At 40.5% G+C, this 20,369-nt stretch overlaps 1 protein-coding gene across 1 annotated transcript; it reads left to right on the forward strand.

The window, feature by feature from the left end:
• The first annotated feature begins 15,414 nt into the window (after positions 1 to 15,414).
• On the forward strand, positions 15,415 to 16,377 carry LOC116599971 (olfactory receptor 5A1). Its single transcript, XM_032359905.1, has one exon. The coding sequence runs from the start codon at positions 15,415 to 15,417 to the stop codon at positions 16,375 to 16,377; it is 963 nt and encodes a 320-aa protein (XP_032215796.1).
• The last annotated feature ends 3,992 nt before the right edge of the window (positions 16,378 to 20,369 follow it).

Genomic DNA, 20,369 nt, shown 5'->3' on the forward strand with positions numbered 1-20,369 from the left:
CTTGACCTCTCTATTCCTCAGTTTTTTACTCTAACACTAACATACACACACACACACACACACACACACACACACAAACACACACACACACACACACACACTAAAGTGAAAGACCTCTAAGATCCCAAACAGCATGATTATAACTTAGGTAACTATAAATTATATTAACAAATTGTTATCTGCGCAGAAGACTGCTACTTTAGACCCTCCTGTGGAATGTTGCTGCCACCTAGTGGAAGTATGCCTAAACTCAGTCTTAAAAGGTTAGGTCTGGAAACTAAAATCTATATAAAAACCTAGCATTGCAATAGTAATTGATTATCCTCAAACACATTATATACCCACCATGCTCTAAGCACTGTCCCATGTGCGCCCTGAGTTAAAGTAGTATCACAGAGTTCAATTCTGGGAAAGAAACCAGACCTGGGAGATAGACAACTTACTAAGCATATCGAAAATGGTGAATAACACTAATAACACTAATAAATAACTATATTTAGATAAGATTAATGTAACTGAGAATAGGTAAGTCACAAGTTCACTTTTAAGGTACCATTTTAAACAAATCGGATTTTTAAGTTCTTAAAAAGAGGCATCATGGGGCGCCTCGGTGGCTCAGTAGGGTAAGTCTCTGCCTTTGGCTCAGGTCATGATCTCAGAGTCCTGGGATCAAGCCCCACATCGGGCTCTCTGCTCAGCAGGGAGCCTACTTCCCCCTCTCTCTCTGCCTGCCTCTCTGCCTACTTTTGATCTCTCTTTCTGTTAAATAAATAAATAAAATCTTTTTAAAAAAATAAAAAGAGGCATCATAACAACAAAAGAACAGTCCAGGAGAATTACACCGGTTAAAAGAATTTAAAATGGGGAGTTGGGGGAAATTGGAAGGGGAGGTGAACCATGAGAGACTATGGACTCTAAAAAACAATCTGAGGGTTTTGAAGTGGTGGGGGCGTGGGAGGTTGGGGCAACCAGGTGGTGGGTATTAGAGAGGGCACGGATTGCATGGAACACTGGGTGTGGTACAAAAATAATGAATACTGTTATGCTGAAAATAAATAAAAAATAAATTTTTAAAAAAGAATTAAAATGGTACTGTTAACATATGACATGGGGCTGAATCCTGCCTATTTTCATCTGTGTGATCTTGCACACCTCTACTGATTTCACATTACCTCCTCCTCCATCTGTGAGATTCAGCCGAGAGTACCAGCCTTGTATGACTGTGTTTGGATCATATGTGAAACCCACATGAAAACCATTATGTAAAAACTATTCAAATGGGATGAGTTATTGTTCTGATTTTTAAATTATCAATGTGTCTCAGAAGAAACACTTCCAGCTGTAGTATTCTGATACCAGCTTATTAGAAATGCATGGCAATCCACATTATTATGAGTCCAGCTAACTATACGCTTCAATTAAACACCAACTAACTACTGTACACGTTTTAATTAAAATGCCAACTAACTTGGATACAGTTTTTAAAAGACTTCCATGTTTATCAAATCTTGGCACAATAATTTTTTATAAACAGTCATGGCTATCACGATCATTTTTTTATTATTTTGAGCTTAGTATTACTATGAACAGTATTCACGAATGGTATAATGCTGTACTTCTAGAACATAGTTAAACATATTAGACTCTCTTAGAATTGCTAGTAAGACTTAAACTCAAAATGAATCATTAGGGGATTGTAAGTATTGAATTCTAGGGGTGCCAAGGTTGTTTGCGCGTCTTGGTTTCAGCTCAGGGTCGTGATCTCAGTGTCCTAAAATTGAACCCCCACATCTGGCTTCATTTTCTCTCTCCCTCTGCCCCTCCCTCTTGCTCGCTCTCTCTCTCTAAAATAAGTAAATTAATCTTTTTTTAAAAGTGTTGAATCTCAAGTAAAACAAAAATATCTTTAACCATTGATAGAGTAAAACTGGTAGCAAAAAATTTAAACTTTAAATGATCTTAATGGAAATAAAACAAAACATCCCTTACATATTAAGGCATTTGAAGACACATATAAATCAACATTATCTCAACACATATAATCAACATTATTAAGAGTTTTCCAAGAAGCCTTCGAACATTGTTTTGACTAAACGTCTATGAATCTAAATTTCCCTCAGGAACTCTAAAAGGAAGATCCCAAAAGAAGAATCAAAGTGCACTCATCTGGTTTCAGGACAATGGTGCAGCCTGAGAGGAGAGAAGTGATTCTGGAAAGTGATTCTGGAAAAACCACTTTTTTGAATCATTTTTATTTTTTTATAAACATATAATATATTTTTATCCCCAGGGGTACAGGTCTGTGAATTGCCAGGTTTACACACTTCACAGCACTCACCATAGCACATACCCTCCCCAATGTCCATAATCCCACCCCTCTTCCCCCAACCCCCCTCCCCCCAGCAACCCTCAGTTTGTTTTGTGAGATTAAGAGTCATTTATGAGAACCACTTTTTTAATCAATTAAATCATCCTTCTGCCCAAGCCCAAAGGGGATAGGCTCTTCAGACAGGGTAAGAGACCATTCTCGTCTCTCAAGGTTCAGTCACTTGGAGATTCAAGATTATCTACTTTGAAAAAAAAAAAAAAAAAAAAAGATTGTCAGCTTCATTTGGGCTTGCTCAAATATCCCCCCTTCCAATTCTCATCAAAGTTCAATATTCTCAGTTTACGAAACAAATGAATCAAACCTCTTCCTTTTCTCTCTCCCTCTCCAAACACATGAATTAGTGACTTCCTTCTTGTTGCGTGTCTGTCTAGCCTCAAATTATTTTTTATTTGTACACGGTCCTCTGTAGAATAAAAGTCTTACATCTTTATACTACATCATGTTATACCAGAGAAAATTTTAAAAATTTCAGAGGAAAAGCCATCTTGTCCTCCAAGTCCTGCTGCTTTCCTAAGTTCACTCATCATGGACTACCAGAAGAGATTTTGAATGGCCTTGGGGATCAGAGGAGCTGGCCATTGGGATGAAGTTTGGTAAGCATTTACCGTCAGAGCATTTTATGTGTTCTCCATAACCACCCCAGAGATCAATTAACTACAAATCTGTGAGGTTTGGGTGATACATTTCTTTCTCTTTCATAAAAGACCCTCAAGGGCAAATGTAATGAAACATCTCCAAGGAGAGAGGGGAAGAAACCCTCTCTCAAAATCATTTCCAACCCCAGCTTTACAACATTTTCAAAATGACGCCAACTGCAGATACTGGCAGATACTAGAAGAGCTTCTTAAAGATTCTCTCTCTTATTTCTGTATAATTTTTCGCTCCTCCTTTCTGCCCACAAGCACACATTCTATGGATATTTTTATTTCTGATGAACAAACCAGCCCCAAGCTTGCTCTCCCAGCTCATTAGTACTTTGGGGATTGGAGGCAGTTACCGAAGCATGACTAGACTCTTTACAAAGCAAAACTCAAGACAAGCATCAGCTAAAGGACAGACAAACAAGAGGAAGAGGGTGAGTGCAGTCATTCTTTTACTTTTTGTCTTCTTGCCCACATTAATCTCGCTTTATAGAGCACTTTAGATCTGCAAGCCCTTACAGATGACTAAACTGTTCTTTGGATTTGAGTTTTTCTCCATATACCTGTCAATTCTTTCCCCAAATTTAGCCACAATCTTACCCTAACACTGCTTTAATGGGTTTCCTGGACTATGAGCCCTTACAACTAAAAAGAGAATTAAGAGGGAATGAAATTTTGAGAGGAATTGTTACACCCTTGAACAGAGCTCCAATTATTAGAAAGTGGTTTGAAAAGCGATTTAAAGAGCTGTGACTGGGCAGACTTTACACAGCAGATTTTCCTAACATGACAGAGACCTCTAACCTCCAATATCCTCTTTCTCTATTCTAACTGGTGGCCTGAATTTGACCATCTGAGTCTTAATTCTCGGATTAAAGTTTTGATGCCTTTGAATGCTCACCTTATGTCGAAAGGGACTTCCACTTCCATAACTTATTTCTATGTTTGGATGAAGGATAGACCTGGAAGAAGACCTTGAGGGTATCAGGCTCCTGCAAGAGTGAGAGGAGGAGACCTCATAAAGAGGAAGACAAAGCCCAGAGCAGGAATGATGGGGAGATCAGACGATACACTCCTACTCCCCAGTTTGGCTGAAGTTCTCTTTGTCATTATACCATGGGTCTTTTTTTTTTTTTTTTTAAGATTTACTTATTAGTTTGAGAGAAAGAGAGAGAACTGGGGGAGGGGCAGAGGGAGAGAGAATCCTCAAGCAGACTCCCTGCTGAGCACCAAGCCCCATGCTCAGCTTGATCCCAGGACCCTGAGATCATGACTGGAGCCATAAATAAGGGTCACCCACTTAACCAACTGAGTCACCCAGGAGCTCCCATTGTACTGTTTTTTAACTCCATCACCAACTGTGTTAAGCTTAGACTAGCAGACTTAGCATGTCAGTGACATGAAGGACTCCACAGAGCCTGAAGACACCTTCTGTTTCATGTTCTAGGGTAAGATGGCTGAGATTCATGGCATCCATGGGCAAGAATAAAGCTCTGAATATGCTTTTCCTTTTGTTGCAATTTGTTCAGATTCACTTTCTGTTTCTGGAGATGGGAAATTCCATCCTTAAATGTGAATGTTTTCCCCCTGATGGCATCATTCAAAACAAACTTGCCATGGACCCATCAACCCTCTCCTCCCCAGATCATTACAGACTTCACCCTCACTCCCAACACTTGTCACAAACCTACATGGCCCATCAGTGGACCCCTCATTTCAACCCACCACATGAGGGGAAGTGTTTTCAAAGAAGACTCTATTCCTTAAAGAATTATTTAAGGAATAGTCACTGCTGATAGGAATCACAGTCCTAGTTTGTCAAGCAAAGATCTTATCTCGAGACCGTGAACCTTTTGCACATTATCTTAAGCAATCCTCCAACAACTCTGTTAAGAAGTCGTGATTATCCCCATTGTACAAATGAAGGTGCTGAAACTCAGAGAGGTTATATGAGTTGCCTAATATCCCAGAGTTGGCAAGTGGCAGAGTCAGGATGAGAACCAGGCTTGTCCTGAAGCCTATCCAGAATGATAACCACCATCTTAATCCCCTCCTTTTGCTGGTAACCTGAACAAGTGTTCCAAAGACCTTGAATCACATCATGAACCTCAGGTTTCTACCAGACTGAGGGCTGAGTTTACATGAACGGATGAAGGCTCCAGCAGAGCTGTTTTTGCTCACAATTTCTCCATGTGGCTCTACATCTGTACTAGATGATGCCAAACTTTGCTGCAGGTCTCTGTATTTTCTTCAAGAGGAAAAAAAATCCTCTCCTGATTCTGGGAAGTCTACATACCTTTCACAGACAGGGGCAGAGTCTCTGAGTATAAAGCTTCAAGCCATATTGGCAAGATTGTTAAGTGTGTGGGATCTCTGGAACTCTGCACAATGATGGCATGGTGATGGCCAAAAGGAGCTTCACATTCTCTCACTATCCAAATTTGAGGATTTTAGCACTGAAAAGTCTGTAGCAGGAACAATTAAGAGGGAGAAGAAGAGATCCCAATTCCATGGATGTCTCTTTGTGTATAAGCTTCAGGAAGAAAGTTAAGGTCAATGAAACCTTGACTGGCAATGGGTAGATATGAATTGATTTTTGAAAAACTAGGATATTAAAATAAAATGGCTCTCTTAAACTGATCAAGAAAATTCAGAGCAAGGGTTTAGTGGGTTAAAGCCTCTGCCTTCGGCTCAGGTCATGATCCCAGAGTCCTGGGATCAAGCCCCACATCAGGCTCTCTACTCAGCAGGGAGCCTGCTTCCTCCTCTCTCTGCCTGCTTCTCTGCCTACTTGTGATCTCTGTCTGTCAAATGAATAAATAAAATCTTAAAAAAAAAAAAGAAAAAGAAAATTCAGAGCAAATAGAGAATTACTTCCCAAACTGTGAAGGGACTGACTTGGAATGACTTCTATAATATATGTAATTTATAGAGGGTTTGTGTTCTATAATATAAACAACCAGACACATATACATATATTCGCACAGGTAAGGTGTACACCAAAATGCTAAGAGCTCTTATTTCAGGAAATAGAATGTCATAATTCCCAGGTTTTTCTTTTTTTTTTTTCTGGATTGATTAGGAACTGCACATGATTTTTTTCTTATTATGTTCAGTTAATCAGCATATAGTACATCGTAAGTTTTTGATGTGGTGTTCATTGATTCGTTAGTCGCATATAACACCCAGTGCTCATTACAACACATGCCCTTCTTAATACCCATCACCCGGTACCCCCATCCCCCTGCCCCCTCCCTTCTATAACCCTCAGTTTGTTTCCCAGAGTACAGAGTCTCTGATGGTTTGTCTCCCTCACTAATTTCTTCCTTTTCAGTTTTTCCTCCCCTCCCCTGTAGTTCTCCACTCTATTCCTTGTGTTCCACATATGAGTGAAACCATGTGATAATTGTCTTTCTCTGCTCGACTTATTTCACTTAGCGTAATACCCTCCAGTTCCATCCATGTCAGTGCAAACAGTGGGTATTCACCTTGTCTGATGGCTGAGTAAAATTCTATTGTATATATGGACCACATCTTCTTTATCCATTCACCTGCTGAAGAGCATCTCAGCTCCTTCCACAGTTTGGCTATTGTGGACATTGTTGCTATGACTATTGGGGTGCATGTGCCCCTTTAGATCACTCCGTCTGTGTCTTTGGTGTAAATAGCTAGTAGTACAATTGTTGGGTCATAGGATAGTTCTATTTTTTTTTAATAAACATATATTTTTATCCCCAGGGATACAGGTCTGTGAATCACCAGGTTTACACACTTCACAGCACTCACCAAAGCACATACCCTCCCCAATGTCCATAATCCCACCCCCTTCTCCCAAACCCCCTCCCCCCAGCAACCCTCAATTTGTTTTGTGAGATTAAGAGTCACTTATGGTTTGTCTCCCTCCCAATCCCATCTTGTTTCATTGATTCTTCTCCTACCCACTTAAGACCCCATGTTGCATCACCACTTCCTCATATCAGGGAGATCATATGATAGTTGTCTTTCTCTGCTTGACTTATTTCGCTAAGCACGATACGCTCTAGTTCCATCCATGTTGTCGCAAATGGCAAGATTTCATTTCTTTTGATGGCTGCACAGTATTCCATTGTGTATATATACCACATCTTCTTGATCCATTCATCTGTTGATGGACATCTAGGTTCTTTCCACAGTTTGGCTATTGTAGACATTGCTGCTATAAACATTCGGGTGCACGTGCCCCTTTGGATCGCTACGTTTGTATCTTTAGGGTAAATACCCAATAGTGCAATTGCTGGGTCATAGGGCAGTTCTATTTTCAACATTTTGAGGAACCTCCATGCTGTTTTCCAGAGTGGCTGCACCAGCTTGCATTCCCACCAACAGTGTAGGAGGGTTCCCCTTTCTCCGCATCCTCGCCAGCATCTGTCATTTCCTGACTTGTTTATTTTAGCCATTCTGACTGGTGTGAGGTGATATCTCATTGTGGTTTTGATTTGTATTTCCCTGATGCCGAGTGATATGGAGCACTTTTTCATGTGTCTGTTGGCCATCTGGATGTCTTCTTTGCAGAAATGTCTGTTCATGTCCTCTGCCCATTTCTTGATTGGATTATTTGTTCTCTGGGTGTTGAGTTTGCTAAGTTCTTTATAGATTCTGGACACTAGTCCTTTATCTGATATGTCGTTTGCAAATATCTTCTCCCATTCTGTCAGTTGTCTTTTGATTTTGTTAACTGTTTCCTTTGCTGTGCAAAAGGTTTTGATCTTGATGAAATCCCAATAGTTCATTTTTGCCCTTGCTTCCCTTGCCTTTGGCGATGTTCCTGGGAAGATGTTGCTGCGGCTGAGGTCAAAGAGGTTGCTGCCTGTGTTCTCCTCAAGGATTTTGATGGATTCCTTTCGCACATTGAGGTCCTTCATCCATTTTGAGTCTATTTTCGTGTGTGGTGTAAGGAAATGATCCAATTTCATTTTTCTGCATGTGGCTGTCCAATTTTCCCAGCACCATTTATTGAAGAGGCTGTCTTTTTTCCATTGGACATTCTTTCCTGCTTTGTCGAAGATTAGTTGACTGTAGAGTTGAGGGTCTATTTCTGGGCTCTCTATTCTGTTCCATTGATCTATGTGTCTGTTTTTGTGCCAGTACCATGCTGTCTTGATGATGACAGCTTTGTAATAGAGCTTGAAGTCCGGAATTGTGATGCCACCAACGTTGGCTTTCTTTTTCAATATCCCTTTGGCTATTCGAGGTCTTTTCTGGATCCATATAAATTTTAGAATTATTTGTTCCATTTCTTTGAAAAAGATGGATGGTACTTTGGTAGGAATTGCATTAAATGTGTAGATTGCTTTAGGTAGCATAGACATTTTCACAATATTTATTCTTCCAATCCAGGAGCATGGAACATTTTTCCATTTCTTTGTGTCTTCCTCAATTTCTTTCATGAGTACTTTATAGTTTTCTGAGTATAGATTCTGTGCCTCTTTGGTTAGGTTTATTCCTAGGTATCTTATGGTTTTGGGTGCAATTGTAAATGGGATGGACTCCTTAATTTCTCTTTCTTCTGTCTTGCTGTTGGTGTAGAGAAATGCAACTGATTTCTGTGCATTGATTTTATATCCTGACACTGTACTGAATTCCTGTACAAGTTCTAGCAGTTTTGGAGTGGAGTCTTTTGGGTTCTCCACATATAGTATCATATCATCTGCGAAGAGTGATAATTTGACTTCTTCTTTGCCGATTTGGATGCCTTTAATTTCCTTTTGTTGTCTGATTGCTGAGGCTAGGACCTCTAGTACTATGTTGAATAGCAGTGGTGATAATGGATATCCCTGCCATGTTCCTGACCTTAGCGGAAAAGCTTTCAGTTTTTCTCCATTGAGAATGATATTTGCGGTGGGTTTTTCATAGATGGCTTTGATGATACTGAGGTATGTGCCCTCTATCCCTACACTTTGAAGAGTTTTGATCAGGAAGGGATGCTGTACTTTGTCAAATGCTTTTTCAGCATCTATTGAGAGTATCATATGGTTCTTGTTCTTTCTTTTATTGATGTGTTGTATCACATTGACTGATTTGCAGATGTTGAACCAACCTTGCAGCCCTGGAATAAATCCCACTTGGTCGTGGTGAATAATCCTTTTAACGTACTGTTGAATCCTATTGGCTAGTATTTTGTTGAGTATTTTCGCATCTGTGTTCATCAAGGATATTGGTCTATAGCTCTCTTTTTTGATGGGATCCTTGTCTGGTTTTGGGATCAAGGTGATGCTGGCCTCATAAAATGAGTTTGGAAGTTTTCCTTCCATTTCTATTTTTTGGAACAGTTTCAGGAGAATAGGAATTCGTTCTTCTTTAAATGTTTGGTAGAATTCCCCCGGGAAGCCGTCTGGCCCTGGGCCTTTGTTTGTTTGGAGATTTTTAATGACTGTTTCAATCTCCTTACTGGTTATGGGTCTGTTCAGGCTTTCTACTTCTTCCTGGTTCAGTTGTGGTAGTTTATATGTTTCTAGGAATGCATCCATTTCTTCCAGATTGTCAAATTTATTGGCGTAGAGTTGCTCATAGTATGTTCTTATAATAGTTTGTATTTCTTTGGTGTTAGTTGTGATCTCTCCTCTTTCATTCATGATTTTATTTATTTGGGTCCTTTCTCTTTTCTTTTTGATAAGTCTGGCCAGGGGGTTATCAATTTTATTAATTCTTTCAAAGAACCAGCTCCTAGTTTCGTTGATTTGCTCTATTGTCTTTTTGGTTTCTATTTCATTGATTTCTGCTCTGATCTTTATGATTTCTCTTCTCCTGCTGGGCGTAGGGTTTCTTTCTTGTTCTTTCTCCAGCTCCTTTAGGTGTAGGGTTAGGTTGTGTACCTGAGACCTTTCTTGTTTCTTGAGGAAGGCTTGTACCGCTACATATTTTCCTCTCAGGACTGCCTTTGTTGTGTCCCACAGATTTTGAACCATTGTATTTTCATTATCATTTGTTTCCATGATTTTTTTCAATTCTTCTTTAATTTCCCGGTTGATCCATTCATTCTTTAGAAGGATGCTGTTTAGTCTCCATGTATTTGGGTTCTTTCCAAACTTCCTCTTGTGGTTGAGTTCTAGCTTTAGAGCATTGTGGTCTGAAAATATGCAGGGAATGATCCCAATCTTTTGATACCGGTTGAGTCCTGATTTAGGACTGAGGATGTGATCTATTCTGGAGAATGTTCCATGTGCACTAGAGAAGAATGTGTATTCTGTTGCTTTGGGATGAAATGTTCTGAATATATCTGTGATGTCCATCTGGTCCAGTGTGTCATTTAAGGCCTTTATTTCCTTGCTGATCTTTTGCTTGGATGATCTGTCCATTTCAGTGAGGGGAGTGTTAAAGTCCCCTACTATTATTGTATTATTGTTGATGTGTTTCTTTGATTTTGTTATTAATTGGTTTATATAGTTGGCTGCTCCCACGTTGGGGGCATAGATATTTAAAATTGTTAGATCTTCTTGTTGGACAGACCCTTTGAGTATGATATAGTGTCCTTCCTCATCTCTTATTATAGTCTTTGGCTTAAAATCTAATGATCTGATATAAGGATTGCCACTTTTGCTTTCTTCTGATGTCCATTAGCATGGTAAATTCTTTTCCACCCCCTCACTTTAAATCTGGAGGTGTTCGGGCTTAAAATGAGTTTCTTGGAGGCAACATATAGATGGGTTTTGTTTTTTTATCCATTCTGATACCCTGTGTCTTTTGACAGGGGCATTTAGCCCATTAACATTCACGGTAACTATTGAGAGATATGAATTTAATGCCATTGTATTGCCTGTAAGGTGACTGTTACTGTATATGGTCTCTGTTCCTTTCTGATCTACCACTTGTAGGCTCTCTCTTTGCTTAGAGGACCCCTTTCAATATTTCCTGTAGAGCTGGTTTGGTGTTTGCAAATTCTTTCAGTTTTTGTTTGTCCTGGAAGCTTTTAGTCTCTCCTTCTATTTTCAATGATAGCCTAGCTGGATATAGTATTCTTGGCTGCATGTTTTTCTCGTTTAGTGCTCTGAAAATATCATTCCAGCTCTTTCTGGCCTGCCAGGTCTCTGTGGATAAGTCAGCTGCCAATCTAATATTTTTACCATTGTATGTTACAGACTTCTTTTTCCGGGCTGCTTTCAGGATTTTCTCTTTGTCACTGAGACTTGTAAATTTTACTATTAGGTGACAGGGTGTGGACCTATTCTTATTGATTTTGAGGGGCGTTCTCTGAACCTCCTGAATTTTGATGCTCGTTCCCTTTGCCATATTGGGGAAATTCTCCCCAATAATTCTCTCCAGTATACCTTCTGCTCCCCTCTCTCTTTCTTCTTCTTCTGGAATCCCAATTATTCTAATGTTGTTTCGTCTTATGGTGTCACTTATCTCTCGAATTCTCCCCTCGTGGTCCAGTAGCTGTTTGTCCCTCTTTTGCACAGCTTCTTTATTCTCTGTCATTTGGTCTTCTATATCACTAATTCTTTCTTCTGCCTCATTTATCCTAGCAGTGAGAGCCTCCATTTTTGATTGCACCTCATTAACAGCTTTTTTGATTTCAACTTGGTTAGATTTTAGTTCTTTTATTTCTCCAGAAAGGGCTTTTATATCTCTCAAGAGGGTTTCTCTAATATCTTCCATGCCTTTTTCGAGCCCGGATAGAACCTTGAGAATTGTCATTCTGAACTCTAGATCTGACATATTGCCAATGTCTGTATTGATTAGGTCCCTAGCCTTCGGTACTGCCTCTTGTTCTTTTTTTGTGTGTTGAATTTTTCCGTCTTGTCATTTTGTCTAGATAAGAGTATATGAAGGAGCAAGTAAAATACTAAAAGGGTGGCAACAACCCCAGGAAAATATGCTTTAACCAAATTAGAAGAGATCCCAAACTGTGAAGGGGGAGAAAGGGGATAAAAAGAGGTTCAAAAAGGAAGAAAGAAAAAAGAAAAAAAAAAACGAAAAGAATTAAAAGAAAAAGAAAACAAGTAAGAAAAATATAAAAAAGAAAAAATATATATATTAGATAAACTGGTTAAAAAATGTTAAAAAAGAAAAAGGTAAAAGTTAAAAAAAAAATTTTACCAGAAGGCGAGAAAAATAACAAAAAATGAAAAAGAAAATAATTAAATTAACTGCAAGACTAAAAAAAATCACAGGGAAAAAGCCATGAGTTCCGTGCTTTGCTTTCTACTCCTCTGGAATTCTGCTGCTCTCCTTGGTATTGAAATCGCACTCCTTGGTAGGTGAACTTGGTCTCGGCTGGATTTCTTGTTGATCTTCTGGGGGAGGGGCCTGTTGTAGTGATTCTCAAGTGTCTTTGCCCCAGGCGGAATTACACCGCCCTTACCCGGGACTGGGGTGAGTAAATCGCTCGGGTTTGCTTTCAGGAGCTTTTGTTCCCTGAGCGCTTTCCGTAGAGTTCCGGAGGACGGGAATACAAATGGCGGCCTCCTGGTCTCTGGCCCGGAGGAGCCGAGAGCCCAGGGCCCCACTCCTCAGTGCACCCTCAGAGAACAGCGCCCAGTTACTCCCCTCTGCCTGACCTCCGGCCGCGCTCCGAGCTCCCCGAGCCTGCGACCGGTTCAAGGTAACACCGAGCTGTGAGCTTACTGTCGGCTCTGTCTCTGTAGCCGGCTTTCCCGTTCCAATACCCGCAAGCTCTGCGACACTGACACCCCCGACCCTTCTGTGACCCTGCGGGACCTGAGGCCACGCTGACCCCGCATGGGCTTCGCCCCGGTTTATCCTCTGGAGCGATGTGCCTCAGCGGAACAGACTTTTAAAAGTCCTGATTTTGTGTTCCGTTGCTCCGCCGCTTGCTGGGAGCCGGCCCCTCCCCCCGGGGTCTATCTTCCCGTCGCTTTGGAGTCACGTCTCCACCAGTCCTACCTTTCAGAAAGTGGTTGTTTTTCTGTTTCCAGAATTGCTGTTCTTCTTCTCTTCGATCTGCCGATGGATTTTCAGGTGTTTGCAATCTTTAGATAAGCTATCTAGCTGATCTCCAGCTAGCTGAAGTAGTCTCAGCCTGCTACTTCTCCGCCATCTTGACTCCTCCCTCTACAGGATAGTTCTATTTTTAATGTCTTGAGGAGCCTCCATACTGTTTTCCAGAGTGGCTGTACCAGCTTGCATTCCCACCAACAGTGTAAGAGCATTCACCTTTCTCCACATCCTTGCCAACACTTGTGGTTTCCTGTCTTTAACGTTGGCCATTCTAACTGGTGTAAGGTGGTATCTCATTGTGGTTTCGATGTGCATTTCCCTGATACCTAATGATGTGGCTCATTTTTTTCATGTGTCTGTTGGCCATTTGGATGTCTTCTTTGGAGAGGGGTATGTTCATGTCTTCTACCCATTTCTTGACTGGATTGTTTGTTTTCTGGGTGTTGGGTTTGATAAGTTCTTTACAGATCTTGGATACCAGCCCTTTATCCAAAATGTCATTTGTAAATATCTTCTCCCATTCCATGGATTGTCTCTTAAATTTGTTGACTGTTTCCTTTGTTGTGCAAAAGCTTTTTATCTTGAAGTCTCAAAAGTTCATTTTTGCTTTTGTGCACATTATTTTTAGTTTCGACATTTCACTTATATATTGATCCAATTATTTTACAGTGCTCACATATTGCTTTTAAATTCATAAAATAACACTTCCATTTTGAAAAATAAAATGGAATTTATGAGATTCTCTGTACTTTAAGAGGTAGGTAGAGTAGGCTAAAAGTATTGTTTTAAAGACAGTTAAGGTAATTTCACTGATTTCCAAATTGTTTATTTTTTTTTATTATGTTCAGTTAGCCAGCACGTAGCACATCATTAGTTTTTGATGTAGTGTTCAATGATTCACTAGTGCATATAATACCCAGTGCTCATCAAAATACATTAAGACCCAAGGAAGAAACAAGATATGTTCCAAACATATAAAAGCCATTCAATGTGAGCCACAGGGTCCCTCTAACCACACTTTTTTTCCTTCTGCAGGGACTGGACCTCAGCATTGGAAATCTGCTGACAGTGGGAGTTCTCTCCTGAGTTCTCTCCTGAGTTCTCTCCTGATTTATAGGGACTGAGACTTAGTGTGGGTGTGTCGGGGGGGTGATAAGAATTATTATCCATGTGAAATGGGTGGAATCAACCCTTGATCTATGAAAGGTGTTTCATACACTGAAAATTCTAGGAATTTGATTGAAGAAACTTTGTATTTAGGTTTAAACAACAGCAGCAACAACAAACACAGAGTACTTCCTACAGGTCAGACATGTGCTAAAGGAGATGATAGAGAGATGATAGATTAGATAGAAAGGTAGATAGAAGACAGGTAATAGATGATTGATGACATATACTAATAACAAAGTAAGTGCTACTATGATCTCTGATTCGACATAGAAAGAGGCAATGTCCAAGTGACCTGCCCAAGATCACACTAAATGGTAAACCTAGGGACTGAATACAGGCCATCCAAATCCAGAGTCCCCATTTCTTAACAAGTCAATAGCTTAGAGTTCTGACTACAGACAAATTTGAAAAAGGAGGGGCGCCTGGGTGGCTCAGTGGATTAAGCCGCTGCCTTCGGCTCAGGTCATGATCTCAGTGTCCTGGGATCGAGCCCCGCATCGGGCTCTTTGCTCAGCGGGAGCCTGCTTCTCTCTCTCTCTCTGCCTGACTCTCCGCCTACTTGTGATTTCTCTCTCTGTCAAATAAATAAATAAAATATTTAAAAAAAAAAATTTGAAAAAGGAACTACTTAGTATATTCAGAATAGTTTACAATTGAGAGCACTTTTATATACCTCTGGCATAATCCTTCAGATTAAAAATATTCTAAATGTCTGATCATTTCACGACTACAGAGATAAACCTGGTTGCTCTATTAATTTCCCTGTTCCAGTGTGGAAACTCGAAGAAGACTAGATGACCAGTTAATTCAGGGTATGACATGACTCATCTGGGACCCACGAAACTGTCCTGACAACTTTCACTTGTCGTACTATGTGTCAGTCACTTTACCCACTTTGCCTTGTTTAATTCCTAAAACAAATATGTGAAGTGGGGCACTGTCACCCATTTGGGAAGATAAGGAAACTGGAGCCTAGTGATTTTGGATATCTCACCCAAAGTGACACAGCTACTCAGTTGTAGAGAAGGAGCTGATCACAGGGAGTCTGAATCCAAAGTCTGAGCTTTGTACAATCACACTGTACTATGTAAGCGTATGTAGTACAATGACTAAAACTGCCTTCTGAGAGAAAGAGTCTTTGCATAAAGTTATGATCTTCTCAATACTGTACTGTCCCTCTCATGCCCTTTGTAATTTTTTGTTGACTGACATCACCTGTAATGTAGATTATCATTATTATGCCAGGTCTGCAACTTGTCCTTGTGGTCCTTGGGAAACATGTCCACAAGCAAGGCCTGGAACAACAGCTCTTCAGTGACCATGTTTATCCTCCTGGGATTTGCAGACCATCCAGAACTCCAGACCCTTCTCTTTGTGACCTTCCTGGGTATCTACCTTGTGACCCTGGTCTGGAACCTGGCTCTTATCTTTCTGATTAGAGGTGACTCCCGCCTGCACACACCCATGTACTTCTTCCTCAGCAACTTGTCCTTCATTGACATCTGCTACTCTTCCACAGTGGCCCCCAAGATGCTCACTGATTTCTTCCAGCAGCAAAAGACCATATCATTCTTGGGCTGTGCTGCTCAGTTTTTTTTCTTTGTCAGCATGGGTCTCACTGAGTGCTTCCTCCTGACGGCCATGGCATACGACCGATATGCAGCCATCTCCAATCCCCTGCTCTACACCGCTGTCATGTCCCAGGGCCTCTGTACACGCATGGTGCTTGGGGCATATGCCGGTGGCTTCCTGAGCTCCCTGATCCAGGCCAGCTCTGTATTTCGGCTCCATTTCTGTGGACCTAACATCATCAACCATTTCTTCTGTGACCTCCCACCGGTCCTGGCACTTTCCTGCTCTGACACCTTCCCCAGTCAAGTGGTGAATTTTCTCGTGGTGGTCACTGTCGGGGGGACATCATTCCTCATCCTCCTCATCTCCTATAGCTACATAGGAGCTGCCGTCTTGAAGATCCGCTCAGTGGAGGGCCGAAGGAAAGCCTTCAACACGTGTGCCTCACACCTGATGGTGGTGACTCTGTTATTTGGGACGGCCCTTTTCATGTACCTGCGACCCAGCTCCAGCTACTCACTCAGCAGGGACAAGGTGGTGTCTGTGTTCTATTCGCTGGTCATCCCCATGCTCAACCCTCTCATTTACAGTTTGAGAAACAGAGAGATCAAAGATGCCCTGTGGAAGGTGTTGGAGAAGAAGAAAGTGTTTTTCCTAGTTCATGATTGAAAATATATTTCTCCAAACTGACAGAGACAAATGATCCCTGGCATCTACCTTCACCTCTGGCATCAATGAGGGAGACATCTTATGTGCATGGCCATCTATCTGCTGACCCCACCATGAATAATGAAAAGGAGGAAGGAAGACATTACTTCCACAGAAACACCACCCCAAGTTACCCTATTCTCACAGTTGGTATTACAACCACCTTTTATTGGATGCTTAGTATGTACCAGGAACATCATTTAATTAAATATTCATTGCAGCTCAATGAAGCACATAGTGTCATTCCTTTGTTACAAATGAGGAAATGCAGGCCCAGCAAGGAAGACTGACTTACCCAGGACCATACAGGAAGTCAGAGGCAGAACCTGCTCAGACCCAGGTCTTCCTGATTCCAGAACCCAAACGCTACCTTCCACATTCAATAACAAATAGCCCTGAAGTTGCACAAGTGTATGACACTTACTTCTGGCATATGGCAGAACCCAAAAGATAACACTGTGTATGGTTGAGATGAATTAAAAGAACAAGATGCCTACTCCATTAAACACTCTTCCAAGATATTCCTGTTGGACTCCCATTATGACTAGTAAATAATTTGCTAAGACTGAAGAATATCACCTTTGACTGCCTTTCTATCTCAGCTATGCAGGGCCCTAGACATTCTGAACCCCACAGAATCATATCAGTGCTCTTCTTTCCAGTCTCAGTCACCTAAATTGCCTACTTGCTCAGCATCTCCTTGATTTCTACCATATCATCCCTCTACCTGTTTGGCCCCCGATTCCATTTCACAGTATGCCCTCCTTTTCTCATCATATTCCAAGTTCCTCTTGCTCTCTTCTATCTGAACATATTGCTCCTACAAGATCCTTGTTTCTTTACCTGTATAGATATAACCATGAGAAATTTTTTTATTAGAATGGCAAAGGCTAGGGGTACCTGAGTGGCTCAGTGGGTTAAGGCCTCTGCCTTTAGCTCAGGTCATGGTCCCGGGGTCCTGGGATTGAGCCCCACATTGGGCTCTCTGCTCAGCAGGGAACCTGCTTCCTGTCTCTCTGCCTACTTGTGATCTCTGTCTGTCAAATAAATAAATAAAATCTTTAAAAAAAAAAAAAAGAAAGGCAAAGGTTAAAAGTAAACATAATACTGAATGCTAACAAAATACAGGAAAATAAGCTTTCTTATATACAGATAGTGAAAACATAAATTGTACTGTCTTTCTAAAGACTTGGTAACATGTATCAAAAAATCATTCAAAAGTACATGCTTTAGTCCTAACTACTGTCTTTCTAGGAACGTATTCTAAGATGTGGACAAACATCCAAGGATGCCCATCACAGAGCTATGCATGGCAAAAAACTGAAATAACCTTGTAGTCCTCAAAAGTCATACCTTATTTCTTTTTTTTTTTAAAGATTTTATTTATTTATTTGACAGATAGAGATCACAAGTAGGCTGAGAGGCAGGCAGTGAGAGAGAGAAGGAAGCAGGCTCCCTGCTGAGCAGACAGCCCGATGTGGGGCTCAATCCCAGGACCTTGGGCTTTAACCCACTGAGCCACCCCAGTGCCCCAAAAGTCATACCTTATTTCTTAATGTAGGTGTCTTTCTTCCCTTTAATTGGCCATAACAGGAATTAAGAATCAAATTTGCTGTACCTTTTTACTATTTATTTTACCTATTTAATAAATGTTCAATTCCATGCTGTTTCAAAGCAAGTGACCTAAAAGTTTTATATTGTGTTGACTTAAAATTTATATCAAATTGAAATTAAATATTTATTTAATATAATTAAGTGGTGTGTTAGATGAAAGTGCTAACGTATATTTAGCCAGTAAGTTGCTTTTCTTATGAGTCTGTCATCTTCTATTGTTTTTATATGCATGTTTTTCCTCCATAGAAAAGATATTCACCACTCCTGCCCTAAATGGTGCACACACCAAAATAACCAAAATATTCTAGGGAAAGCCCACGTATTTTGTGCTATGTCACCTGAGGGAAAGGTCACAATATGTGCCAAGAAGAGAGCTGGGCTCATGATGTGAAGACTGTAGTGCAAAGTGTCCTTCTAATTTGTGAATGTCAATGTCCATCAAATCATCAGCAAATGGGTGGTTTGCAGGATTTAATATGTTAACGTAGGCAACATGCCCATCCTGACACTTGGCAAATGATAGAAACTCAATGCTTATGAGATTCTGTATGCTGACAGGCTGTTTGGAAGTGCAAAAGGCAGAGTTTGCTATGATCAGTTGTTTGTCCCGTGCTTGGTCTTTCAGACCCTCCTGTGTGTTTTCCTCATGGACCAAAAAGGAAAATTCCAAGATTGATCAACTCTAGGGAATCTGAGGGTCTGACCACCAGGATATATAATTAATTATCTCTGCTTTTAGAAAACATAAGTAAGAATGTGTCCTCTACACCCCAGAGAGTGAAAAATTAGTGAGTGATTCATAGGGATATGTATCTCCTATATGTACATAAAGGGATATAAAGAGATATAAAGATATAGGGATATAAAGAACCATGTCCCCAGATGCACCCTCTAACTTTGGACTTTGGAAATCCCTTCTCTGTTGTCCAAAGCTGCAGGTGTTAGCAGGAACCAAAAAAGTTTCTTTTTTTAAATTTAAATTCAATTAATTAACATATAATGTATTATTAGTGTCAGAGGTAGAGGCCAGTGATTCATCAGTCTTATACAGTACCCAGTGCTCATTACATCATGTGCCCTCCTTTATGTCCATCACCCCATTACCCCATACCCTACCCCTTCCCCTCCAGCAACCCTCAGTTTGTTTCCTATGGTTTAGAGGCTCTTGTGTTTATTCTCCCTCTCTGATTTTGTCTTATTTTATTTTTTCCTCTCTTCCCCTATGATCCTCTTCCCTCTTCTTTGTTTCTTAAATTCCACATGGGTAAGATCATGTCATAGTCTTTCTCTGATTGACTTATTTCACTTAGCATAATACCCTCTAGTTCTCTGAGAAACAAACTGAGGATTTTGGAGGGAAGGAGGGTGAGGGGGTTGAGAGAGCCTGGTGGTGGGTATTAAGGAGGGCACATATTGCATGGAGCACTGGGTGTGGTGCATAAACAATGAATCTTGGAACACTGAAAAAAAATTAAATTTAAATAATAATAATAATAATACCCTCTAGTTCCATCCATGTCTTTGTAAATGGCAAGACTTCACTTTTTATGGCTGAGTAATATTCCATTGCATTCACACACACACACACACACACACCCCACATCTCTTTTATTTATTTATTCTTTATCCATTCATTTGTTGATGGGCATCTTGGCTCTTTCCATAGTTTGGCTATTGTGGACATTGCTGCTATAAACACTGGAGTGTAGGTGCCTCTTTGGATCACTACATTTGTATCTTTGGGGTAAATACACAGTAGTGCAATTACTGGGTTGTAGGGTAGCTCTATTTTCAACTTTTTGAGAAACCTCCGTGCTGTTTTCCAGAGTGGTTGTACCAGCTTGTATTCCTACCAAAAGTGTAAAAGTTTTCCCCTTTCTCCACATCCTCACCAATATTTGTCATTTCCTGACTTGCTAATTTTTACCATTCTGACTGGTGTAAGGTGGTATCTCATTGTGGTTTTGATTTGTATTTCCCTGATGCCAAGTGATGTTGAACATTCTTTCGTTAGCCATTTATATGTCTTCTTGAAGAAATATCTTTTCATGTCTTCTGCCCATTTCTTGACTGCATTATTTGTTTTTTGGGTGTTGAGTTTGATAAGTTCTTTATAGATTTTGGACACTAGCCCTTTAACTGGTAAAACATTTGCGAATACCTACTCCCATTCTGTCAGTTTTCTTTTCATTTTGTTGACTCTTTCCTTTGCCATGTGAAAGGTCTTTATCTTGATGAAGTCCCAAGTTCATTTTTGCCCCTTTTTTCCCATGCCTTTGGAGACGTGTCTAGCAAGAAGTTGCTGCAGCCAAGGTCACAGAGGTTGCTACCTGTGTTCT

This window comes from Mustela erminea, chromosome 9, assembly GCF_009829155.1.
Source record: "Mustela erminea isolate mMusErm1 chromosome 9, mMusErm1.Pri, whole genome shotgun sequence".
Taxonomy (NCBI): Eukaryota; Metazoa; Chordata; class Mammalia; order Carnivora; family Mustelidae; genus Mustela; species Mustela erminea.

Excerpts from the sequence above, each read along its gene's own strand:
- LOC116599971 (XM_032359905.1), top strand. The coding sequence starts at position 15,415 with ATGTCCACAAGCAAGGCCTGGAACAACAGCTCTTCAGTGACCATGTTT.